This window comes from Chanodichthys erythropterus, chromosome 12 (assembly GCF_024489055.1).
Source record: "Chanodichthys erythropterus isolate Z2021 chromosome 12, ASM2448905v1, whole genome shotgun sequence".
Lineage (NCBI taxonomy): Eukaryota > Metazoa > Chordata > Actinopteri > Cypriniformes > Xenocyprididae > Chanodichthys > Chanodichthys erythropterus.
The window spans coordinates 35,896,242-35,920,732 of NC_090232.1; the positions used below are offsets into that span (position 1 = coordinate 35,896,242).

A 24,491-nucleotide genomic window follows, 5' to 3' on the forward strand; every position below is an offset into this window, starting at 1 on the left:
AATTCTAACAAATAAGTAAGTAAGTAAATAAATAAATCACCATTCACTCTTAGAAATAAAGGTTCCAAAAGGGGGGTTTCACAGCAGGGCCATAGTAGAACCATTTTTGGTTTCCCAAAGAACCTTTCCGTGAACAATACTAAAAAAGAAGCACTTTTGTCTTCACATGAAGAACATTTTAATAAACTAAATAAACTTCTTCCACTATAAAGAACCCTTAGTGCAAGGAAATGGATGTTAAAGGTTCCTTGTGAAACCACAGATGCCAATAAAAAACCTTTATTTTTAAGAAGTATTGCTGTGTCCCAATTCGCCTACTTATACCACATCCTAAAAGTATGTACTCTTTTTGTGAAGACACTCAAAAGTATATACTTTGAGTGTGTAACAAAAGAGCAGACAAGCTTTGGGACATACTATCACGTCATACAATTGCGTCTTAAACGGTTGCTGTTTATCGTGTCCTGACACGCATCCTGTCACCGTAAACTGGCCTGTCAATCATTTTGTGACAGTTAAAATCCTCCACATTTCACTTCCTACCCTATCAGAGAGAAATGCGGTAGCACGTTGATCTACAGTCATGGGTCTTTCATGCAGAGATTCTCCTCATATTAATGCATAATGATGCAGTTAAATGTTAATGGTCAAACAGATCTATATAAAAGTCTACATTGTTATTGCAAATGAAATATAACACTGATAACATTAAATAAACATTTTTCATCAGGTAAAACTTTGATTATTAATCACTCAAACTGTTATTCTCACCGTCAGTTGCACATATCCACCATGTTTTTTTTTTTTTTTTTTGTGTTTTTTTTTGTTGTTTTATAACATTTTTTACTGGTGTTTGTAATTCTGAACTGAATCCTCGTCCAACGTGCAATGGGTTGTGGGCAATATTAGCCTTAATAGTGTGCACGGATCCACACATCGAAAATCTACTGGAAATAGTGGACCATCCAGGGACTTTTGTTCTGGCATACTCTTTTCAAACATACTTTGCTTTGGGACACACTTATTGTAATCTCACATATTATTTAGGATGGATAGACACTGGGATGCAGGGCTAGTATGAAAAGTAGCAAGTTTAAAACAAATCAAATATATCTCACTTTTAAAGAGGCCCTACAAAGTTTTGATTTTGTTTGTGGTCTATTGAAATAGGTTGGATGTTCAAAAAACATTTGTTCACATATTTTACATTCTTCCCAGTCTGTCAGTCACTCTCTGTTTAGTTCCAGGCTCCATGAAGCCCCTCCTTTTTTTTGTAGGTTAAACAACTTTCCCATTTTTTTTTTTTTTTTTTTGTGAAAATAAATAAATAAATACAAAAACATAGACTTTCACAGAATACTTTGTACTCTTAATCCTGAATCACCCATGAACACCATGGCTCTGTGTGTTGGAGCATGTGCTCTAAATGCTCTGACATTCTCCTATAACTACTTGCAAGACAACAGACCAAAATGCTTCTCTGGTTGGACCTCATTAAACAGTGGTTTCTTAATGAGGGTGTTATTTATCTCCTATTCTGATAAGAGCTGTCTTTAATAGCTGGGGAAAAAACGCTTTGTTTATCTTCTCATTTCTTTATGGCAACAGGTCAAAAGAGCACTGCCTTAACTGATCTACTGTATAAGTTGATCTATTTAAGTTTAGATAAAGCAGCGCAGATGAATAATGAGGAATGAACTTGCATAGAGGCTAAACCAAATGAAAACGGGGGAAAAACAATTACGATATATTTTTCAACAGATTCAAGAAAAACCTTGGCTATTCAGATGTTCTAGTTTAGCGCAGTAGTGCTAAAAAATATTTTCAGCCTTTAAACTTTAATTTCCATTTCCATGTAGAAGTATTGATGATTCCCCTGCTCTGGCAAAACACAGTTTACATTTTTCCTGTGAAATAAATGTAATTGTAATTGGTTTTGCAAGCAAAAGATCAATTATATATTAATTTTACAAGCAATTGCAGGGCTCAACAATAAAGATGGCCCTGGGCCAATGTGAGAGCGTTTCGGGCCAGTTGACAGATCTGTCACATGCCTTATTGAGCCAGTGTAAATATGTTTTGTGTTGGCTGATCATATATATGCATTTTTATGCCTCATAAATTGAAACTTTTTGTCATTAAAATATGTTATTAATATATTGTCTGATATACTCAATCTAAAACCAATGTAAACAGGCCATGAGTAGATTGGGTAGTAAATATTTTTGTTGACAGAAAAAAAGAAAGAAGGAATGCATATCCAAGTGTCAGCTATTCATTTTTTTTCTAACACATACAACAATATGTTGCTAAAAAATGATATTTCTTTTGTGTCCAGTGCAAATGTTGGCAGGGCAAGTACTAATCTCAAATACTTGTCCGACCAGACCAGAATTTCAGGAATAATAATAATAATAAATCCTTATTGTTGAATCCTGACATGTTTTATTTACAGATTTGCAAAAGAATATTTCCAAACTGGAATGCACTGCTGGAATGGACAACAGGAGGTGAGATGCATACCAATATTGCCTCCTGCTTCATTTCATACAGCCCACATAGACCTGTCAGATATACAAAGGATCTGGCCCACAACAACCAGGATTCCATTCATTCATTTACTGTGTATTTAGTATTGACTTATTATAATCCCTGCCTTGAAATCCCTGGCTATATAACAAGTATGTACTATTAATCCAAATAGTATTTGTGCTGGATCCAGACAGGATATACTATACTTTATCCAGCTAAATGTTGCAAAAATATAATAAAAAATAAATAAAATAATAATAATTTGATGTAGAGGAAAGCCGGATTTACCTGAGGTGGAAGGTGAGACTGAAGTTGGTGTGCCTTGTTTGTAATGAATTATCTGATTGTATGATTACCTTATTCATCAGCAAAAAATGATGAACTATCAGTGAAAAACTCTCAGAGCGTATTTGTGGCATATAAATTATATTCTACACCAGGTAAGGTGTTTAAACCTTTTTTTTTTTTCTTTTTTTTCCCCCGATGGTGTGAGGACACTATTGTAATTGCTTGGTCAATATTTCTTCTTCTCCGAAATGAATTGCATTTTTGAGGGCCTAAACATGGCTCGATAGCGCCAACTACAAAATTTCAATTAAGCACCCTTCACGCTATGCTTCACGTACAAGTATGAAATTCGGTAGACACATGTAACAAGAATACTTAGAGCCGTGGAAAAAAGTAACACAGTGTGAGTGAACACTGGTTCAAAGCAAGGCTACACATACAAAGGGTCATAATTGTTCATTTTTATGTTAAATTATATGGGCATTTACATTCCTATGCAGTGCTCTGTTCTCCATCTGTTAGAAAGATGGACATTCCTATTCAAGATAATGGGATCTTGATGGTAGAGGCAGCTGACATTTTAGAGTGTCCATTATAAAGAGGGAAAAATAGACATTGCTATATTCTACCGCTGTGCTGAGTGTGGAGAGTTTAGACGTCAAGAGGAGGATGATGGACATTCACATTCTATGCTTAAAAAGCTCTTAAAGCCTTAAAATGTTGTAATAGTTTTGGAACCAGAATGCTTGCTTGATTTACTGTTCACCACCAGGAAGTAAGTACTCAATGGTAAACTCACAAAAAAACATATTATAACCCACAAATACTGTAGCTTAAGCACACTGTTCATTCACTTAGTATTATGCAGGAAAAAAGGATTTTATATATTTAGTTTTTTAATTGACAGACCATTGACAAGCAGTCTATCATTTGGACCTCTGATCTGTTTCCATTTTACCTGAAACAGACAGGAAGTCATCAACGGAAGTGATGTCATCTACGGCCTCAGTCAGGATGCGTACTTGCTTCTCCCACTGGTCCTTGAAAACATCCATGTTGTCCTGAGCCACCTTGCTTTGAGGGCGTGCGGCCAAGGTCAGGGCTGCATTGATTACCTGTGAGGAGGATAACGGCATAACTCTGAACCTTACCAAAACAAGAAAAACTACAAAAGTAACTGTAGGGTCATGCTACTGACAAATGGTGTAGACACATGAGTGAATCCAAGTGTAGTATGTGCAGGTTTCAAGTCAAAATGTAAATTATTTAGCTATGCACATTCTTTGCATTATTTATAAACCTATAAGCCTCAGAATACCTGCTGCTTTGACACCTTTGAGTCATATGATGATTCATAAAATCTAAAGGTCTCTTGTGGATAGAGGTTACTACTGTAGAGTCAAATTTGCCTTTGCCATATTCTCCAAGTAGCCTGTTACATTGATCAGAGGAAACAATCTTGCAATTCACAATTGCTTCCAGAGTTTTCTAGTGTTAGCTTCACTTGCAGGGGACTTGCTTTATCAGAATCAGCTTGTGAGATCTGTTAGAGGGGACTACAGTGAAAATGTTTCTTGAATCTTCTTGAAATTTCTCAACATTTCTCATAAATGTCACATTACAAATAATAATAAGAAGAAATGGTTTGCTAATGTAATCTCACATATTATTTAGGATGGATAGACACTGGGATGCAGGGCTAGCATGAAAAGTAGCAAGTTTAAAACAAATCAAATGTATCTCCCTTTTAAAGAGGCCCTACAAAGTTTTGATTTTGTTTGTGGTCTACTGAAATAGGTTGGATGTTCAAAAAACATTTGTTCACATGTTTTACATTTGTTGCAGCACCTCTCTTCCCAGTCTGTCAGTCACTCTCTGTTCAGTTCCAGGCTCTATGAAGCCCCTCCTTCATTTTTGTTGGTTAAACAACTTTCACATTTTTTGTGAAAATAAATAAATAAATAAATAAATAAATAAATGTATTTCATGCTGACTTTGAATTGACCCTATTTATTTCCTTATATTCTTTCTAATACACACTCCTAGTCTTACTGTGAATGATTACCAGTGTGCATGTTATCTCTTAAAAAAAAAAAAAAAAAAAAAAAAAAATGTCGTAACGAAAACCAATCTGTTTTTTTCTGTTTCCAGTGGATGCTTCCTCTCACTGATTCCTCACAATTTTTTTCTCAATGGGTTGCAAACAGCATTTCTTGTTGACTTTGAATAGCTAAAAAAATCTAATGTGAGTCATATTTTAATACATCTGACAGGTCTGGATATGTGCCTGGATATGCTCTTCTGCTGCCATCATCAATAAAAAATGTACATAAACATCTCTTCTAAAGGAAATTCTGTGCTTTCTGTGGCCGGTAATAGTGTAATGGTAGTTGTGGCAGGCAAATAGGGCTATATGGAATAAATAGAATTTTGCAAATTTGGTGCATTATATTGAATAATTGGTGGATTTCTATGTATCACCACATATAAAACTGCTGCAAGAGGTTTAAACTGAACAATGGGTGGAAAGAAAAGGTTCAGGCCTTTTACCTGAGGACACAGGCTATCGATCTGTGTAGCTGCCATGCGCACTAACTTCACACCCTCCTCGTTGTTGGAGATGGAACATGCCAGGTTGGCCACCTGAAAGAGAGAGAGAGAGAGAGAGAGAGAGAGAGAGAGAGATTTTAGTGAGCCACTGGGTCATCTGTATGTTGAGGTTAAAGTATAAAGTGACCTTGGGGTTCTGGTTGCCAGATTTCTATAAATCAGGCAGGTTAGACTAGCATTCAGACAGGGGCAAATAAAGCTTAAGAGCAGAGTGCACACATACACAAACACATAGTCCTTTTTGCTGTTCATGTTTGAAGTTATCAGTGCTGTGTGCAATGGATAAGGATTTAATGCTTGGCTTGAAAGGCAATGTCAGGGCAAAATATGTACAGAGAGTTAGGGCTCATTCAAGTGTTAGATTGGTATTTGTTATTTCCCAGCGTGAAGAACATGATTTGTGGTTCCCTCTTCCCCTCCACTCCCCTGGCCCCAAATCATCCCACCTTGGTCTCTCTTTTACCATTTTAAAAATAGCTTTTATTTGAATAATTGACATCTCACACACTGTAATTTAAATTTTTACCGGCCAATCTCCTGGACATTTAGAAACTGCCGCTTCATGTTCTCATGCATCTGCAGTGACAGAAGGACAGAGGTTTGTTCACATGTGCTATATAATCTCCCATCACGAAAACACAATTACCCCAAAAATGTCAGCGGACACAGAGAGGGGTCCTAATTGGAGGTTGCCGCGTTTCTGTTATTCTCTCATAAATTGATGTGGAATTTTCCATCCGAATTGCCACCACAAAGCTCTCTGCTGGAATAGCAAGGGTTCATTACTGAATTTCATATTCACATGTAAATCATTAAGCCAGTTTATCTGGGAAAAAGGGGGAAAAAGGCTATGAATTTGTAGAATTTGCATATTTGTTTTAGAGATAATGGTTTGCACATAGTCTGTATACCTGTTTAGGAAAATATGATGCTTACACATACAATATACAGAGCCATCCCAAGCATAGGGTAGGGCCCAGTGCGAGTTAGAGGAAGTGAAGTGTAGGGCAACATATTCTATTATAGACAGAAGGACAGTGGTTTGTTCACATTCGCTATAGAAGCTCCTATCGCAAAAAAAATCTACCCCAAAACGGACACAGAAAGGGGTCCTAATTGGAGGTTGCCATGTTTCTGTTATTCACTCATAAAGTAATGTTGAATTTTCAATCTGAAATTGTCACCACAAAGCACTGGTGGAATAACCAGGGTTCATTACTGAACTTCATGTTCCCATGTAAATCATTAGCCCAGTGTACCTGGGTGAAAAAACTATTTAAAAAATGACAGAAAGAGTGTAATTAAACTAGCAGATGGCTCCTCTATGCACAATACCTCCTTGTCTAATTTCTGCCTGCCTTCAGCCCTCAGGTTACCCATCATGCAGTGCATCTGGCAACGCCGGATCGGTGCGTACACGTGAATACACGTGTGCGTTGAGAAAAGGTCTCTCTCTCTCATGTTTATTCGCTTCCATCATCAGAAAAGCATCTGCGCAAGGAGCACTGGCCAGATTGGATGTTAAAAATCTGGCTGCCTCCCTTCTCCCCTTCTGCCAAAAACGTCAGATCCGACAGAAAACACTGGAATATTGCTCAGAAAGTTTATAATTTTGTGACACGTCAAACCTCGATGAAAGGCGCTAATAGGCGTGTCAGTGATGTTTTGATAACAATTCAGAATTGGTGTTCCAAGCATCTCATCCTCTGCTGGTAAATCAGATTACACAGCAGACATGAGTAAGGATTTTGACGGTGCTAAAGTGACATATGCCTGCTGGCAAATGCAATACGACTGAAGCCATATCAGCGGGCTTCTCTTCTTTTTAAAGGTAAATCGAGGCAAATCAAATCTGTGTTAGAAGATTCTTGCTTACGGCCCTTTTCTCCTGTTTACCCCTGACAGCTCTGAATGCTTTGATGGATCGCTCTTGCGTTTAAGTGTGTGCTTGCATGTGTGTGTGTGTTTACCTGTGCAGCTAAAAAGTGTAAAGACTAAAATGCTTGAGGGTGATGATGTGTGCATAAGAGTACCAGTGGGAAAAAAAAATGATTCATTGATGCATCACATCAATTCTTTCTGAAATGATTCTGGATCTATTCACAAAAATTCATTATCATAAATATTAATTATTTTTAATGTAGCATAGCCACAAGATAAAGAAGTTATGGTGTATATATAGTACCAAAATGGTACATGTTAGTATCTTTTGAAAAGGTTCCGCCCCAGTGATAGATTTTGTGGCTTTTTTTTCCTGAGAGTGTGGCAACCACCTCTGTACCAATCCTTCCCCAACTGTCAGGTCCACCTTGTATCTTAGAGGTGCAGTTGGACCTGAGTGGAAGTGGGCACCAGTTCCACCACCTTTTTTGGTAAAAAAGGGGCAAGAGACAGCAGCATAAAAGACCGGATGGAAAGGTAGGGGGTTGTTTTATACACCAGGCTGGCAGTGTGAGACTCACAGTGTTTGCAGGAAGTAATATCCTGTCATGTAATTCCACTCTTCCCTTGGTCCTCACTAGTCCTTCATGGTCTAAACACACAGTCAAACCAGCAGCAGCTCCTGGACGGCAGCCAGAACTGGCCGATGCTCCAGCACTCAATTCTCAGAGCTGGATCCCAGCCAAGACACAGTGTCCGGCCAAAAATACTAATTGCAATTATCTAAAGAACCACTCCTCCTTTGTGAGTCCTTTTTATTTTCTCAAAGAGAAGGCCCCTGTTAGGTAGCCAAGGATGTCAAAATAATATTCATGAGTTTCATGCTAGGTTGAGACAAGCGTGTGTGTGCTTGTGTCCTTGCATGTTAGAATATTTCAGAGAAAGGGAATGGATCGTAACTGTGTTGTCTCTCTGACCGACCATTATGTGTTGTCTAGTTAGACCTTTATAAAAGAACTATTGATTTCTGAGCATTTCATTTGTACAACCACATCTAGAGAATCAGTGTGCAGAGTGTCAGCCTTATACCCTTGAAGATTTCTTATATAAAATAAATATATAAATACAATAAAACAATGACAAAATATTGCATATTAGATATTGCATATTACCCATAATATATTGACAATTAAAATTTAAAATTAAATTATTAAACTATCCACATAAATGATTATCTACATAAATGATTATTTACAATATATACTATTAAACTATTACTATATATACTATTAAAAATGTTAATTGAAATTAGTTTTTTTGTTATTTTATGCTAATGAGTGTTGCATTATTGCAACATGGTCGAGTCTTCTGTGCACTTCACATGAGGAGCTCTATTTGTACGGCACAAAGTTACTTATAATATGTAGAGCATTTTATTTCAGTTTGGTCACTTTTGAGGTTCCTTTTAGGTTTCAATCTACAGTATAAAGGCAGCTCACTAGCTCATGGAACACAGGCTGTGCCTCCACTCACATTAAATCAGTATTTCAGACATCTCAGCATTTCTTAGTCGAACCATTCCTGTCAAGAAATAGGTATTGTTTATTGTATTTCCATCTGAAAGGGGGGGAAAAAAATTGAAAGAGGACTCACAGACAGAATCTAAGAGAGAGAGGGGAAGTTGATGTCAGAAGAGAGTCAGTTAAGAGTGGGGCACAAGAAGGTGTTAGCCTGAGTGCTTCCCCCTATTCCCCAACCATACCCCGGTCAGAGTGCAAATAAATCAGCCTGTCAGCACAGATGAAGCAGAACGGCCCACTGGGGGGGTTGAAACAAACACAGGTCACTAAGCGTGACCATGTGAGAGCTAGCAACAAACCTCAACAATAAAATCCCAGATGTTTGAAACCTGATAACCCCTGACGTGTCTACAGGGAGATTTAGAAAGGCCCAGACAAGTTTACATATTGATTTAAATGCAAGAAATGCAGGAAGTGCTGGACTTGTCAGAGTTGTGACCCTGAGGTTAGCATGCTAAGTTGCACACATTTTGCAGTGGTGTTCATGCAGATGATGCAAGTTTGAGTCAGTTTTGCGTCAACTTATTCTCGTTCCCCCTCTGATTCTCATCATTCCCTGTGCTCTTGATGCTTGGCAAAATTTCGCACGATCAGGGATTCCATGTGAGGACAAAAGACTTCCTATTAGTACTTCTCATCAATGTCAGTTCCAAAACAGTGGAGCAATCAGAGGAACTCAGAGGTGGGGCAAGCGTTGCGAGCTTCTGTTTACAGTAGCAAGTTGGCGTAGCAACTGTTTTATTTGTTTGTTATTGCCGTCATTGCATCATGTTTCAAAAGTGCATCTCGAGACCATCGCGTCTACGCTGCTCTTTTTAAAAACCATTCCTGAGACAATGACACTTTGAAACAACGGCGTTTTGGTGGTCTGAAAACGCAAACTTTCGAAAACGGGTTTCAAAGTGTACACTTTTGAAAACGGTCTCTGTATAAACAACAAAAACGTGAATCTGTGAAAACGATTATGTCATGCACATGCATATTACATGTTCATACGTGTTGCTATAGTGTTTCATCGCCATCTAATGGCCTGCCAGCAGAATACAGTGTTTTTAGTCATTTTCACGGATTCGTATGAATGGGAATAATTTTGACAATGGTGTCATCTGTACACGGTAAAACTTGTCCGTTTTAAGCATATCGTTGTCGTGTAAACGTACCCCATTTTTTAAAAAATGAGGTGTCTACTTGACTCATTTTTGTAGAGTTGTTACTGAATTTCGAATTCAGCAAAAAGATCACTGGTATTACTTTAGAAAACTCGTGCACATTAAGGCCATTTTGACACCCGTAGATTGTTTACTTTGTTCCGAAACAAGGATTTAAATTGTTACAATGTTAACATTTATTCTTGGTTCGGTTCACTTTCACAAGGCAACATTTCTAAATGGACCAAAATTAGTTAATACAAATCAAGTCCGAGTAAACTCTCCTTTCATTGGTCAAAGTGCACCTGTTTATGTTCCAGGATTCGGCTCATAGTGGTCATCAGTCAGGATGGATAGACAACAGCTCTGCGGGCTGATTGTGGCTTTCTTTGTAGCTGTCATTGTATTATAATTTTTAGTAATAATCAAGACTTCAGTTGTTCTGAAATATGTTTGTCCGACCAAATTTCAAAACAAACACTGCTGCTATATATTATTACATATACAGTAGGTGGCCATCCAAAACGGTGTTTCTACCGTCGTCCACCGCGTCGCAAAGTGCATTTGCAGCTTTTGACCGCTGAGTGTCGCTTTAACCACATGTTATCCAACAAATGCATCAAAGCACATTTATCTTTATGCAAAATGTCAATTTTCTCACATAATAAGCCTATATTTATCACAAATACATTATTTTATTTATATTTTAAACTCCTTTAATAAAACAGCATGGATTTTTGACACACACATTCTTTGTTATTGGTTACCTGTCTTTTATTTGACAGATAGGCTAACTACTTAGGAAAAATATAGCCTATCTGTTTGGACACTGATTAAGAAATTGTTGCGTGTTTCATGAATTAAGGATATATTTTAGTAAAACGTGAGTCACTGAATAATTTCGCTCCCATTATTAAGGCATGATTTAGCTAAATCATTGAAACTAAAAAGAATGGACGGATTAATAAAACGTCATAAAAAAAACTGCAACTCCTGCAGCCGCATTAAATGCAGGAGTGTATTCTATTCCTTCAAATATCAAATTCAGAAACAACACATTCCAGAGGATAGATCGCCTCTTATTTAACACAGACCTACGAATTTAGTATCGAATTGAGATTTTTTTTAAGAATTCACCAATGTTGATTATGAAAAGTTAATTGCATGACGGATGTGCAATGTTGGGAGACAAATGCAGCGGGTCAGACATGAGTTCGACCACTTCATTAAGTTTTGTTTTATAGTAAGTCTTTCTTTAAAGTGAATTTCATTTTGTAAAAATTGTATCATAATTTCAATCAATGTTTCATCAACCAATTGCCTATATTTAATAATTAGTAAGAAAACCATGAACGGAATGGATTTGGTGGAGTGGATTGAAGTGCGTAACAAACAAAACCATGTTTCCGCGGCCTTTGAATAAGGCTGAATCAATAGATGTCTTTCTGTTTTTATTAAATTTCTTAAATACATGTCTTTATTACTTAATTAATTGATAAGATGTTTTGGTCTAACAATATATTTTAACTGGTCTAAATTCTAAGTTAGACACAAATTTGCGTTAGGCTAGGCTATATAAGGTTCCCTTCTAGACAAGCGCGTAAATTGCTGTTTCGGCCGCAAATTTTCAGTAGGCCTAATAGGTTATTAAATATTCTTACTTTATGCAAATCATATAGGCTAGGCATTGTACCTCTATAAAACCATAACATAAATCATTACATTATAGTTCGAATGAACCGTACAAACGCAATCTTGGTTTTTGCTATTTATTTAGGCCTATTTATTTATATCAGCAGATCTGTGTTGATTCAGTTCATTTCAGTAACTGCTGATGTTGCAAACTGTGGTTAAGCTGTAAAGCAGCTCGAAAGAATTGACCAAAATATGTAACATTATTGCTCCGTATTATTAGAACAATAACTGTACAGAATATTTACTGCCATCCAATGTTCCTTAAAGACAAAGAAATAAAATAAAAATGTTAAAGAAAAACAAACAAAAACAACAAACCGATTGCGTTCCACTTATATATCAATGTATAATGTTTATATTATCTTGTGTGTATAAAAAGCACTCACCCAAACTAACAGTGCTTGACAAGTTTGAGATAGGGGGAAGGGCGCTTTGTTTAAAATGTTTGTCACCAAAGCCATTAATCCAGAGGGCGGGAGACTCAAAATATTAGCCTAAGCTATGCGTGTGACAGACCTTTTTGCAATCTTGGTGCTTTTTGTTAATTTTAACATCCTGATCTGATCATATGAAATAAGCTGACGAAATACACAATTGTTAGACTCTGTTATGACTCTGTATCCCCCCCCTCCGCGCGTTTGCCAGCGTCTGCTGCCGAGCAGAGTATGTGCGCAGTTTTGACTGGAGCGAGGAGGGATTTTTTAAAAGTCGGAGCGCCATGTTTTTTTTTTTTTTTTGCAAGAAATGTTATGAGTTTGGCGTGTGGTAGGAAAAAAAGTTTGCACAATAAGCCACCACGCAAATTTGTGTCTAACTAGACCAGCTAAAATATATTGTTCGACCAAAAAAATCGTATCAATTATTTAAGTAATAAAGACATGTAATAAAGTAATAAATACTTTAATTAGAACTGAAAGATGTATATTGATTCAGCCTTATTTAAAGGCCGCAGAAACATCGTTTCGTTTGTTACGCACTTCAATCCATTCCACACCCGACGTTCTTGGTTTTCTTCGTATTTATTAAATATGGTACTATTTATGCTACTAATAAATAAAATCAAGAACAACAGCAGTTAATAAGAATTATTGCTCTTAATGCGGTCTTAATGCTGGACCGTTCTCATTTCGCTCCGCATATGGAACTTGAAGGATTTTTTTTTGCTAAAAGCAAACCAGAATGAAAATATAACATTTTTAATCTGTGTGTGTGTGCTCCTAATATATATATATATATATATATATATATATATATATATATATATATATATATATATATATATATATATATATATATATATGCCTAGTAATGACTGTTTAATGACAATAGCATGCAGTAAGACTTTGTGTAAAGGTCTTTTAATTTTTGATGCATAGACTGTAGCCTAAGACTATCCCACGTTTTGAAATTAACTCTCACTTTAAATTTTTGAATGGTTTTTAAGGATGTTAAAATGTTATATTATAATAATCTTATTGTCGTTTTACTTCATCCTTTCATCTCCGTTTACAAACCAACATTTTATTATTACAGTCACTTTCCAATCCGTCCCTTTGCGCCACCTGGCAGTAGTTTTTTACACGCGACTGAATTTCAGTTAACACAACGGCCCTGCGGCAGCGGTATGCGCGGCGGTAATACCCATTTTGGTTGTCCACCTACTGTATAATATAATACAGCGTGGTTTATTTGTCCGTTGGGTCGTATTGCTTTCTCAGCAAAGGGAACCAAGCGAAAATGCTATGGATAGGATGTGGCTGAGAAATGTGCTAATAACACAGCACATCTTCTCATTTGACATCTCATGGTAGTGAATTAGCCTTTCTGGCTTCTTACACTGACATTTCTGCTCAACGTGGATGAGTGTAATAGAGTCAAAGCTGGTGGGCCTGTCATAGCTGTGGAAGCCTGAATCTCACAATGGAGCTATATTATTAAAATCTACCTGTCCTTAGCCAGTATGCAACATTAAATGCCTCCAACTAGCACGCTCAACTGGGTCACACGGTTGCGGTCTGGAGCAGGTTGGCCATTAGCCAAGAGGCCTTTCTTCCCCTTAGATTCTTCTCTTCTTCCACTCTTCTCTCTGTCAGGTTCTCTTTTTGAGAACCTGCAAAGTCCCCATTATAGCCAGAAGTCTCCAAAGTACCGCAGTGAAATGTTAACTGTCACCAAAGTTGCAGTAAGAGGCTTGAATTTGATGTATGGGGTTGTCATAAATAGACATCATGTGGAGATAATGAGATCTGGCATGAAGGTCAATATGAAAAACTGTCCCAGCCCCTTCAGAGGTTTAGCCTTGGTGAAAATGAAGGGTTCAGTGTATGCATGGGTACATTTCAGCAAAGTGTAAGTTAATGGCTTTTGAGGACCATTAAGAGCAAGTCTTGATCTAAAAGGAGATTAATGGAGAACCACCATGAACAGTCTAGGACAAACCTTGATCTTTCTCCATAAAAACAACATTAAATAAATGTTATGCTCTAAAATTCTGTTCCTGGTCTATTTCACCTGATATTAGAAGAAATACCACTGGTACTATTGTCATTACTATGCATACTATATTGTTGATGTTGTTTGCTGGTGTTGCTGCTTTTGTTGTTGCCATTGTCCTCATCAATAGGGGCTTCCCTGTTGCCATTAATATATTTATGTTGATATAATCATTATAGGTACTAGTATATGTTATATGTATATGAACTGAATATTTGGTTTCTTGTGGTTTACAAACAATCATTAGCAATTTAACGATGCTCTGAAATTTCCATGGTATAGTGTTATCATATGACAATACGTTTCTTTGAAATAAACCATTAAATTGAATTATCACCTTGCATAACAAGGTACTTCAAAAATACCATGATATTATTATAGTGTCGGTGTTACTGTAGTATCATTGAGATACTGTTATAGTTTTTAATTATATTTTGGAGTGGGTTTTATTGTAAAATTTTAGTTTAAGTAATTAAGTTGTTTTTGTCTTTTTTTAAGTTTTTTTTCTTACTTTTTACTATGTATATATATATATATATATATATATATATATATATATATATATATATATATATATATATATATATATATATATAAATTATTTTTATCAATGCACAGGCTACAGTAAATAGGCACACTTTAACACTGAAAGTGAGAGTAATATTTTGGACAAAACCATGACAATTTCAGTCCTAATATGCTGGAAAATAGCTAGGTAATTTTACATTCCTGCCTATTTAACAGAATAACACTTCTTTCAGCACTCTGCAGATGTTTGCTCGAAATGCTAAAAGACCAACTCCACTACAGGAGTTAGTGATAAGCTTCTTCAATTTAAACCTTGGACACAGTAACAACTATCAAAAGTGCCTTCAACCACCTAGAAGTACATAGGCACACACACACACATACACACACACACGCTGTCCCAGGTCAAGTCTTATTTGTCTCCAGAGTCTGTAATCTTAATCATGCAAGTCACAGGCCTTGCTTAAGAAGTCAGTAAGCGTCCACACCACTTTCCTCGACTAAGTCACTGTGCCAAGGAGCTTATTGCCTGGGAAACCTGCAGTTTGGAGTGTGGCATAATTAAGTGCCTCACAATCATCCAGTTGATAAACAAAGCCTGAATCGAGGCAAATAAAGGAGAGCCAACCAAATGAAAAGAGAAAGCCTGTCGAAAGCCATGTTAATTACTTTTCTTCTTATTTCAGGAAAGGTGCAGCCTGCCATTGTTGGCTTATAGTTCACAAAGTGAACAACATTTGCTACTTCCTTGATATGGTGGTGCACAAGTAAAGCCAACCACTGACACTAACTTAAAATAATATTAAGATAACTTAAACTTGAAAAAAAAAAAAGAAAGAAAAAAAAGAGTGAGAGAAAGAAGACTTTGTCATCCCATACTCGCCCTCGTTGTACTCTCCATCTACAACCTGAGGCGCTTCCAGATCTGAGACCGAACTACTGAGTTCTGCGAGCCTTTGCTAGATACTGCAACTCATTTTCTTTTTTCTCTGTTTACCAGCTGCAGCGTCCCTGTGTGACGACACTTGGCAGTCTGCCTTTGTTGAACTTATTTGACTGTGGAATAAATCCTGTTAATCAGTGCTTTCGTTTCCAGGTCTTCTGCTTCACACAACAATTAGGGCTGTCAATAGATTAATTTTTTAAATCGCGATTAATCGCATACTTATCGTGAAATTAGGCATACACCATTTATCTTGTTTAACATGTCCATTTTGCCATCATTGCCTTTATCCAGCCAAGAAAACCATCAGACTGAAGTGTGATTCTCACAAAACTGTATTTTTCAGCTTTTTTCAAGGTAAATTTAGATGTCGTTCCAAAAAAGGACACCAAATAACTAAATATTTTTTTCATATTCATATCACAGCAAAATAAATAAATAAATAAAAATAAAAAAACATTTCCGAATTCACAGTGTATAGTATGTGCAACAGCAAAAAGCTTACATTTTTACATTTTAGACAAATCAAGTTGCGATACTGAACAGGATTACATCGAGATGCCAAAAAAACCTAAACCAGCTGCCTTTACCTGTGTATATATGAAGTACATAGCAACATACACAGGACATATCCAAACATTATCCTGAAAGTGTGTGAAGACAATGTGAATGTACTGAAATGTTTCAGTGCATAAACACAATGTGCGATCAGTGCGTTGAGAGTGCTCATACATGATTTGTTTGCCCATCAATATAACGGACTCACGTGTGCTTAATGTACGGCTCCTGTATTTCATCGCAATCGTCTTAACTTTGATTGCAATCCTCATCCATCAAAACTTTCATAGCAAGAAGGGGATTTTCTTTATCCAGCAGAGAAACATAGATTTCATATCATCTGGTCATACAGCGGTGGGATGTTTTGACATTCTGTTCAGACAGGAACAGTGCGATGCGGGAGGGCTTGCACTCTTCAGATACAATGACACAATATGACAGAGAGTTCGTGTTTTAAAGCGAAACAGACACTGGATGAATGAATAATTCTCTCTGCCATCTCTGATATAATCAGCATGGACTTTAAGATCATCTAACTACGTGAGGTAAATTACGTTATGACGAAATTTCACATGCTTCCATAATTTTTTTGCGTTAAATTATTTTAACGCGTAAAGGATTTTGAATTAACTGCATCCATTAACACGTTAACGTTGATAGCCCTAATATATATTAAATACAGAAAAATAGGCTCACAACATTAAAGATACAGCTGTATATTTCATTATACACATGTTATCTTTGGAAAAAGGAGGTTGCAAAAAGTATTGAATAAAAGGGTATGATTAATTGTGAGCAGTGTGTATTAGAGAAAAAGATATTTCATAATGAGACCCCCCCCCCATTTAAAATTATATATATATATATATATATATATATATATATATATATATATATATATATATATATATATATATATCTCAAAATAACATTATGCGTAGTTATTGATATATCATACAGCATGCAAAATCTGCAAAATACTTAATTCTTGTAGAGACATTTATTGACTGCAATAAAATATACCCCTTGTGTCTTTTTCATTTGTCTCGTACTGCATTTGCATTTAGTTCTGTTGCGTCAGGACTGATTTGAGCTAGATTAGATATTGATTGCTATTCTTGTGATTGCAGTCAGTGTTTTTAAATCAGACTGTTCCTCTTAGTTTTTTTTTTTTTTTCTTTCTTTTTTACTTGAAACTCTGAGTTGTTAATGAAATATATAGGGGTGATAGGAATTTTATATTAAAGTAACAATATACTATACAACAGTACATTCAGTAGTTATTTTTTCCTGGTAATTCAAAGAAAAAGTGGTTTATATGTTAATTAATGTGGCAATGTCTACTAAACTGAAAGGTACTCATTTATATAAAATTAATTATATGTCTGATATAAGTGAAAAAACAGCTTTACATTTTGTGACAAATATTAAGATAATAATATCTATCTATCTATCTATCTATCTATCTATCTATCTATCTATCTATATATATATATATATATATATATATATATATATATATATATATATATATATATATATATATATATATATATACATATATACATATATACACACATATATATAATATATCAGTTTTACCATTTAATATCTCCATCTGTCTGTGTGTTCTTGTTTATATGGACTCAAATGTGTATAATGACATGGGTATTGCAACATAAACAAGGTTTACGGGGACATTTCCTGTGTCCTTGTAAACCAAATGGCTTAAAAAAAAAAAAAAAAAAAAAAAGAAAGAATGAATTTGAAAGAATGCAGAAATAGATAGAATATACAGTTTGTACAGTATAAAAACCATTAAGACTATGGAGAGTACCTGTAAACCACATATTCAAGTGTGTGTGTTTGATGAGTAGGCCTACATTTCCTATAATCCCAATATTAAACATAGCTATATTTAGCTTCTTTCATATCAGAATAGAGGAAAATAAAGTGCACAGCAACCCAAGATAACATCAAAGAATTTCAGAAGTCTATTTTAAGGGTTCATACGAGCCACATTTCACTGAGCACAACCGGCGCTGAGAAATTTAATTTAGTTGCAATGCTGTGTGATTTTTAGCTTTATTAATGAGTGTAACAACTGACAAGCGACCGCTAGGTATAAAAAGTCGAGTCTCAAAGCACTGCTCAGATTGGCATATAAACCCTAATAAACTCTAAATTATTTTGATGAATTCTAAATATGATTTATTTTCCAGGGCAAGGGGAGCTTCTGTCTGGGTTCTGGCAGTTATGGTGGAGATGGGTGCCTGGAGAGTAATTTCCAGCATATAAAACTTTACTGACTTCAGTGTGGGACATGAGAAGGTAATTGAAAGCAATATAAACAATCCATAAAGCTGAGTGGACATGCTTGACTTTGTACAAGTGGAGAGGCAAGGGGAAGGGTGGCGACTTTAATCACCGAGGGCAACGGCGGAGATGCCGTTCAATCGGACAATGCTGATGTATTCATGGGTGGAGAATTGAGAAGGATGGATGCCCGAGAGGGTGATAGAGCGGTATGGGCCAGGTGGTTCATTGCTACCCAGCTGTGGTGGCACTCAGAGATGCCCTACCGAAGTCCTAGCTAAATCATTACAAAAAGATCTCTGCTCAGTGTGAAAAGTGACTTCCTGTTGCAGCTCAAGGCTGTGTGGGCTGCTTTGCTTCAAACCAGGGGTCAGCTCTCACGGACATATGCGCCCACAGAGAACATTTGGATTGATTGATGTTACTCACACATCTTGCCCTCGGATCCCAACATGCCTTTAAATCAGAGTAGATAATAGGTCTTCAACATAAAAAAGCTTGAGAAACTTGGAAGGCACTGTGTGCTTCCCCATCTTCCCAAAGTATAAGCAGGCAGCTTTCAGCTTTCACTGAACTATCGATCTCTCCTAGTGAGGGTGCAAGCCAAGCAGTTGTGCTTGGCAGCGAAGCTCAATTATGAAAATGGAGCCAAGCTTGTTCTTTGTAATTTCTCTGTATATTTAAGAATACTCCAGGGCCAACATTTAAAACAGTTTGGAGATAAACAATGCATTTAAAAGTGTTTGGATGGAGAGAATGCTCGCAGAGTGCAAAACAACAGAAACGAAGCAGAGCGAGAGGGAAGGAGAGACAGACAGTCCCCCTGCACTTGGCACTGACATGATTTCAGTGATCAGATCACAATTACATAGCACTTGACCATTATGATAGAAATGTTTTATGTAATGGCCTCAGAAGTGTATTTAAACATGGAATATGCAGAAAAGTGCAGACTAAGTATGCACAGGTCAAAGACCATGTATATCTATATACATTACATGATCAAAGAATCTAGACTTACCCAAAAAGTGCTTAACACAGTAGAACTTACAGTCATATGATTAGCTTAGATCATTACAAACCAATCACTAGATCAGTATAAAAGAAGACTTGAGTGACATCGATTTTTATTTAACTGTAAGATATTAAATGTACATGTATCTTTCTGTTTGGGGAGTCTCTCTTGGTTGTTGTGACCAGTGAACTCCTGGCCGTGAATAAAACTTAATTCTTGCAAAGAGCAACTTGGGAGTCACATCTTGGTATATGCTACACTGGTGCAAAATAGCAGTGCTAAAGATTCAACGCTCAAAGGACCACAGCAGGGACAGTGATAGTCTTGGAAGACTATAGACCCGCACTCAGGATGAGGCTGTAAAACTTGGAGTTAGTATTAATGATCCTGTGTCAGACCACCGTGTACCTGAGAAGAGTGGTGAGAGTGTATAGATGCTAAAGACCTGGGGCCGTATTCACAAAACACCTTAAGGCTAAAAGTAGCTCCTAAATTGCCGATTTAAGAGAAACTCTTAAAAATAATGGGCGTGTCAGTCCTAATTTTAGGAGTCCTACATTTTTGCTCTAAGAGTATTTCACAAAGCATTTTAACGCTAAAACTAGCTCCTAAATCTGTGAAACGTTAGGAGTAGTCAAGAGGACTCCTAAGTCACTAAGACCAAATCACAATCAGTCCTAATCCACCCAAAGACACTGAAAACCATTGAGGGAATAGAGGATAGAGCCTTAGGTGCTGAACATTTTCTTCATAAATGCAATAAAATGCAATGCAATAAAAAAAAATGTAATTTATAGATTTGAATCAATGCCAAAAATTAATCTTTAACAAATAAATAAATAAATAAATATTGTCTGATTACCTGTGGCAGTGGTTTACATGGGTTCACACTTACAAATAATTGAATAGAGTAAAAAAAAAAAAATATATATATATATATATATATATATATATATAATATCATCTGTGTATTTATTCCTCTTCTCGTGCTGATTAGAAAGACCGTTTGAATGTGTTTCTCCCAAACTTTGTTTATAAAACATAATTTGTCGGTTGAATTCTGCATTCTCTTGAGATGCAGACATCCAAGAGGTGGACAATTAACTGGATAGTTTAATTAGTGACACTTAGCCTACATTTTAAAACCTTTATGGCAAAAATATGTCAACATTTTATTTTGACTGTGGGAACATTTTTATTAAAAAAAAAACATTTATTTGAATAGGGCAACATTTGTATTTTTAAACCTTTATTTTAATATGGAAACATGACACCTCATTCTACAATATTTCTGTGATTAAATCACTGACTCCTCCCATCAGCCAATCACTGTGTGTTTACTCCATAGCAACGAGGTCAGCCCCGCCCTTACTCTTACTTAAGACTTCAGTCTATTCCTTAGTAAAAGTTTGTCTCAGCAGCTTTGTGAATAGGTTTTAAGAGAAAACTCTTAGCTAAGAACTTTTAGGAGAACTCTTAGTGGTAAGATAAAATGTTTTGTGAATACGGCCCCTGGTGCTCACTTGTGGTTTGAGTTAGTGATAGTAGCTTCTTGACTGGATGCTGTTACCATACTTCGGGAGGGGAATTTCCCCCAAATACTGTAGTATATTGTATTGACAACCGTAGGTTGTCCAAATTGTCTGTGGTGGAGAAGTCAAATTAGTTTGTAAGGTAACACTTTACTTGAAGGGGTGTGCATAAGACTGACATGACGCCTTCATAATCTTGACATGACACATTTCATGAATATGAAGGAGGTTTTATGAATGTTTATGACAACTGTCATTAAGTGTCATTCGCTCAATTATGTCATTTTTAATGCAAAGATGACATTGTTTGAGATGTCTTTGTTATGACAACTTGACATAAACCAACACATCATAACCTGTCAGTGTCTTTGTTACGACAACTTGACATTAGCAAAACATCATAAACATGACATAGCAGATTAATTATCAAACTTAAAAAAAAAAAAAAAAAAAAAAAAAAAATACTTAGCTTTATGGGTTAACATTACATTACATTATTTTGGTATTAGGGAACACGTATATAAACGATTAACTATGACTTTTCCCTCAATAAACTCTTAATTTACTGCTTATTATAGTTAATTGTTAGGTTTAGGTATTGGGGAAGGATTAAGAATGTAGAATATGGTCATGCAGAATAAGGCATTAATATGTGCTTTATAAGTACTAATTAATAGCCAATATTTTAGCCATATGACTGCTAATAGTAATAAGCAACTAGTTAAAAGACCCTAAAATAAAGTGTTACCATTATTTTATAACAGTGTCATCTTTTTTACGAAATTTGAAATTGTCTATTATCTGACCTTCTGTTGGAGGAAACTTGGAGGAAAAAACAAACAAAAAAAACATGAAATTAAAAATAGTCATGACGCTGTTGATTGCTGTTGAATGATTTGTCAGAGTTAATGACATTTTAATGACAAGTTCAATTTGTACCACTGTACTTGAGCTCAAGGTACATATTCATGACACTATTGTAATGGCCTCATGACAGCCAATGTCAAAACCAACCACATGACAGTTTAATGTAATGTTAACCCATAAAGCTAAATGATGTCAAGTTGTCATGACAAAGACACTGACAGGTTATGATGTATTGATTTATGTCAAGTTGTCATAACTCGGACATCTCAAACAATGTCATCTTTGCATTAAAAATGACATAATTGAGCGAATGACACTTAATGACAGTTGTCATAAACATTCATAAAACCTCCTTCATATTCATGACATGTGTCATGTCATGATTATGAAGGTGTCATGTCAGTCTTATGCACACACCATTTGTAATAAGTAGGATATATTCATATTGAGAATTTCCAAAACACCATATTAAAATACATGAGTAAATGTTATATACTAAAGACGTTTGTGTATTTTTCACATTGCGGGAGCAGAACATAAATAATAATAATAATCATAATAATAAAATAGCCAAAAACCAACAACAGGGCACTTAATAAGAGTAAAACAGCTCTTACAATAGAAGTTCTTGTAAAGTCAGCATATAAAATGTATATAAATTAAAGCTGCAGGCAGCAATGAAAGGGCTCTCGCACACCGTGCCACATGCATTTAGGTATAGAAATAAATATAGTAGGACTACTTCAGTCATTGTATTTGCTACACTTCCCGCTACCAGCTGGTGGCACAATGGCTATAACTAAATTTTGGCGTGTAGATGTCTTCAGGGCAGGGCACTTATCAAACGTGAAGTTTGAGGCAGATTGGACATTGTATGCTTGAGTTACAACAACTTCCAGTTTCATGACGATAATAGCATGCTTTAACACTCAGGTAAATGTTGCTAGCATGTTTAGTACTCAATTGCATATTTTAGTGTGTTGCTAGTAGTGCATCACATTTTTAAACACATCACTTCCTCATTCCTCAGTGGGTGGCGCTATTACTATAACTAAATATTGTCATGTTGATGTGTTCAGGGCAGGACTCTTCTCAAACATGTGAAGTTTGGGGCAGATTTGGACATTGTATGCCTGAGTTACAACAACTTCCTGTTTCGTGGAGTTAATCGCATTCATTAGCTTGTTTCTAGCATGTTTGGTACTTCATGGCATACACAAATGTGCTTCAGGGAGTGAATTACAGTGTAAAGCATGCCATTTCTTGTTGCCAACAGGTGGCGCTATGACTGAATATTTGCATGTAGATGTCTTCAGGCCAGGACTCTTGTGAGGTTTAGGGCAGGTTGGACATTGTATGTCTGACATACAAAAGTTTCCAAAAATTTCCTGCGAAACATCGAACTTTATCAGGCCACCACAGACAATGAAAGCTCAATGAAAGACAGTTCAATGAAAACTCAAGATCTTTTCAACATCTTTTTAACATCACAAAGGCCTTAAGATTAGACTGACCAAATATGTTGTTTGTCTGATTAATTCTCTAGGAGGAGTTTGTCTGGCGCTATCGAGCCACCTTCAAAATATCTAAAACTAATTGTATTTATTTATAGATAGCTATTTTATTCCTACCAATACTGTTGTTGGTTCTTGGAATTTTCTTTATATTCTTATCACACAATGTAAAAAATAGAACAGGCATATCTTATGATCCTCTCACCCCATGTAATGAAAAATATCCCATGAATTATTTCGCTTGACAATGCTTGGAATCTCTAGTTTTTCTCCCCAAATCCTCACTCATGTTGCTATTCTGGAGTATTTTCACTTTAAAATATAATTTGCTAACCTTATCTTCAATTCTAATCCATATCTGCATCCTTTACTTTGGAAAGGTTTTGGAGAAACACAACAGACCAGATATTGCTGACAACTGTCATAGCAATAAGTTGAATTATCCACTAATATTTTTAAAATGCCAAGAAAAATTGGCTTAAGCATCCTATGAACAGTGTCTTTTTCTGTCACATTGGAAATGCATCGGAATGCAAGGTGTAAATGCAATCTATCCAAAAATATCCAGACACTATCCAGATACTAAACACATAGAGTAAAGGGGGCCAGAGATACCCTTCTGATAGACTGCATTTCAGACCCAGGCAAGTGAGATCTCTTGGATGAGGATTTGAGGGGTAGGCGTGCTGGAGCGAAAAGAGAAAGATATCTTGCAGCTTTTTTTTTTTTTTTTCCTTGGGTAAACTGTGGCAGTTGCAGGTTTTGGATAGCTCCTCTTTTCTACCTGAGTGTGAAAAACGAGCAAAGCTTGAGACTGAGACGGTGCCAATCAGCTGCTGGCTGTCTCTCAACAGCTCTGTCTGGATGAGCTGCAAAGAGGCCTGTGTGAGTCTGTGTTTGTGTATTGCCAGTGTGAAGAAAGGCAATTACTGATCTCCTCACCTGCAGTAGACTTGGGAGGCTCATGCTATTCACACAGTGTTCCAGCATT

General features: G+C 36.2%; 1 protein-coding gene across 1 annotated transcript in view; it reads right to left on the reverse strand.

The window, feature by feature from the left end:
* The window catches only part of ctnna2 (catenin (cadherin-associated protein), alpha 2), a 575,983-nt gene that overhangs the window by 24,582 nt on the left and 526,910 nt on the right, over positions 1 to 24,491 (reverse strand). Inside the window, exons 10-11 of the mRNA XM_067402995.1 lie at positions 5,371 to 5,463; positions 3,779 to 3,935 (exon numbers count right to left, since the gene is read on the reverse strand). Coding sequence (XP_067259096.1) covers positions 3,779 to 3,935; positions 5,371 to 5,463 — 250 coding nt within the window. The remainder of the gene's footprint in view (positions 1 to 3,778; positions 3,936 to 5,370; positions 5,464 to 24,491) is intronic.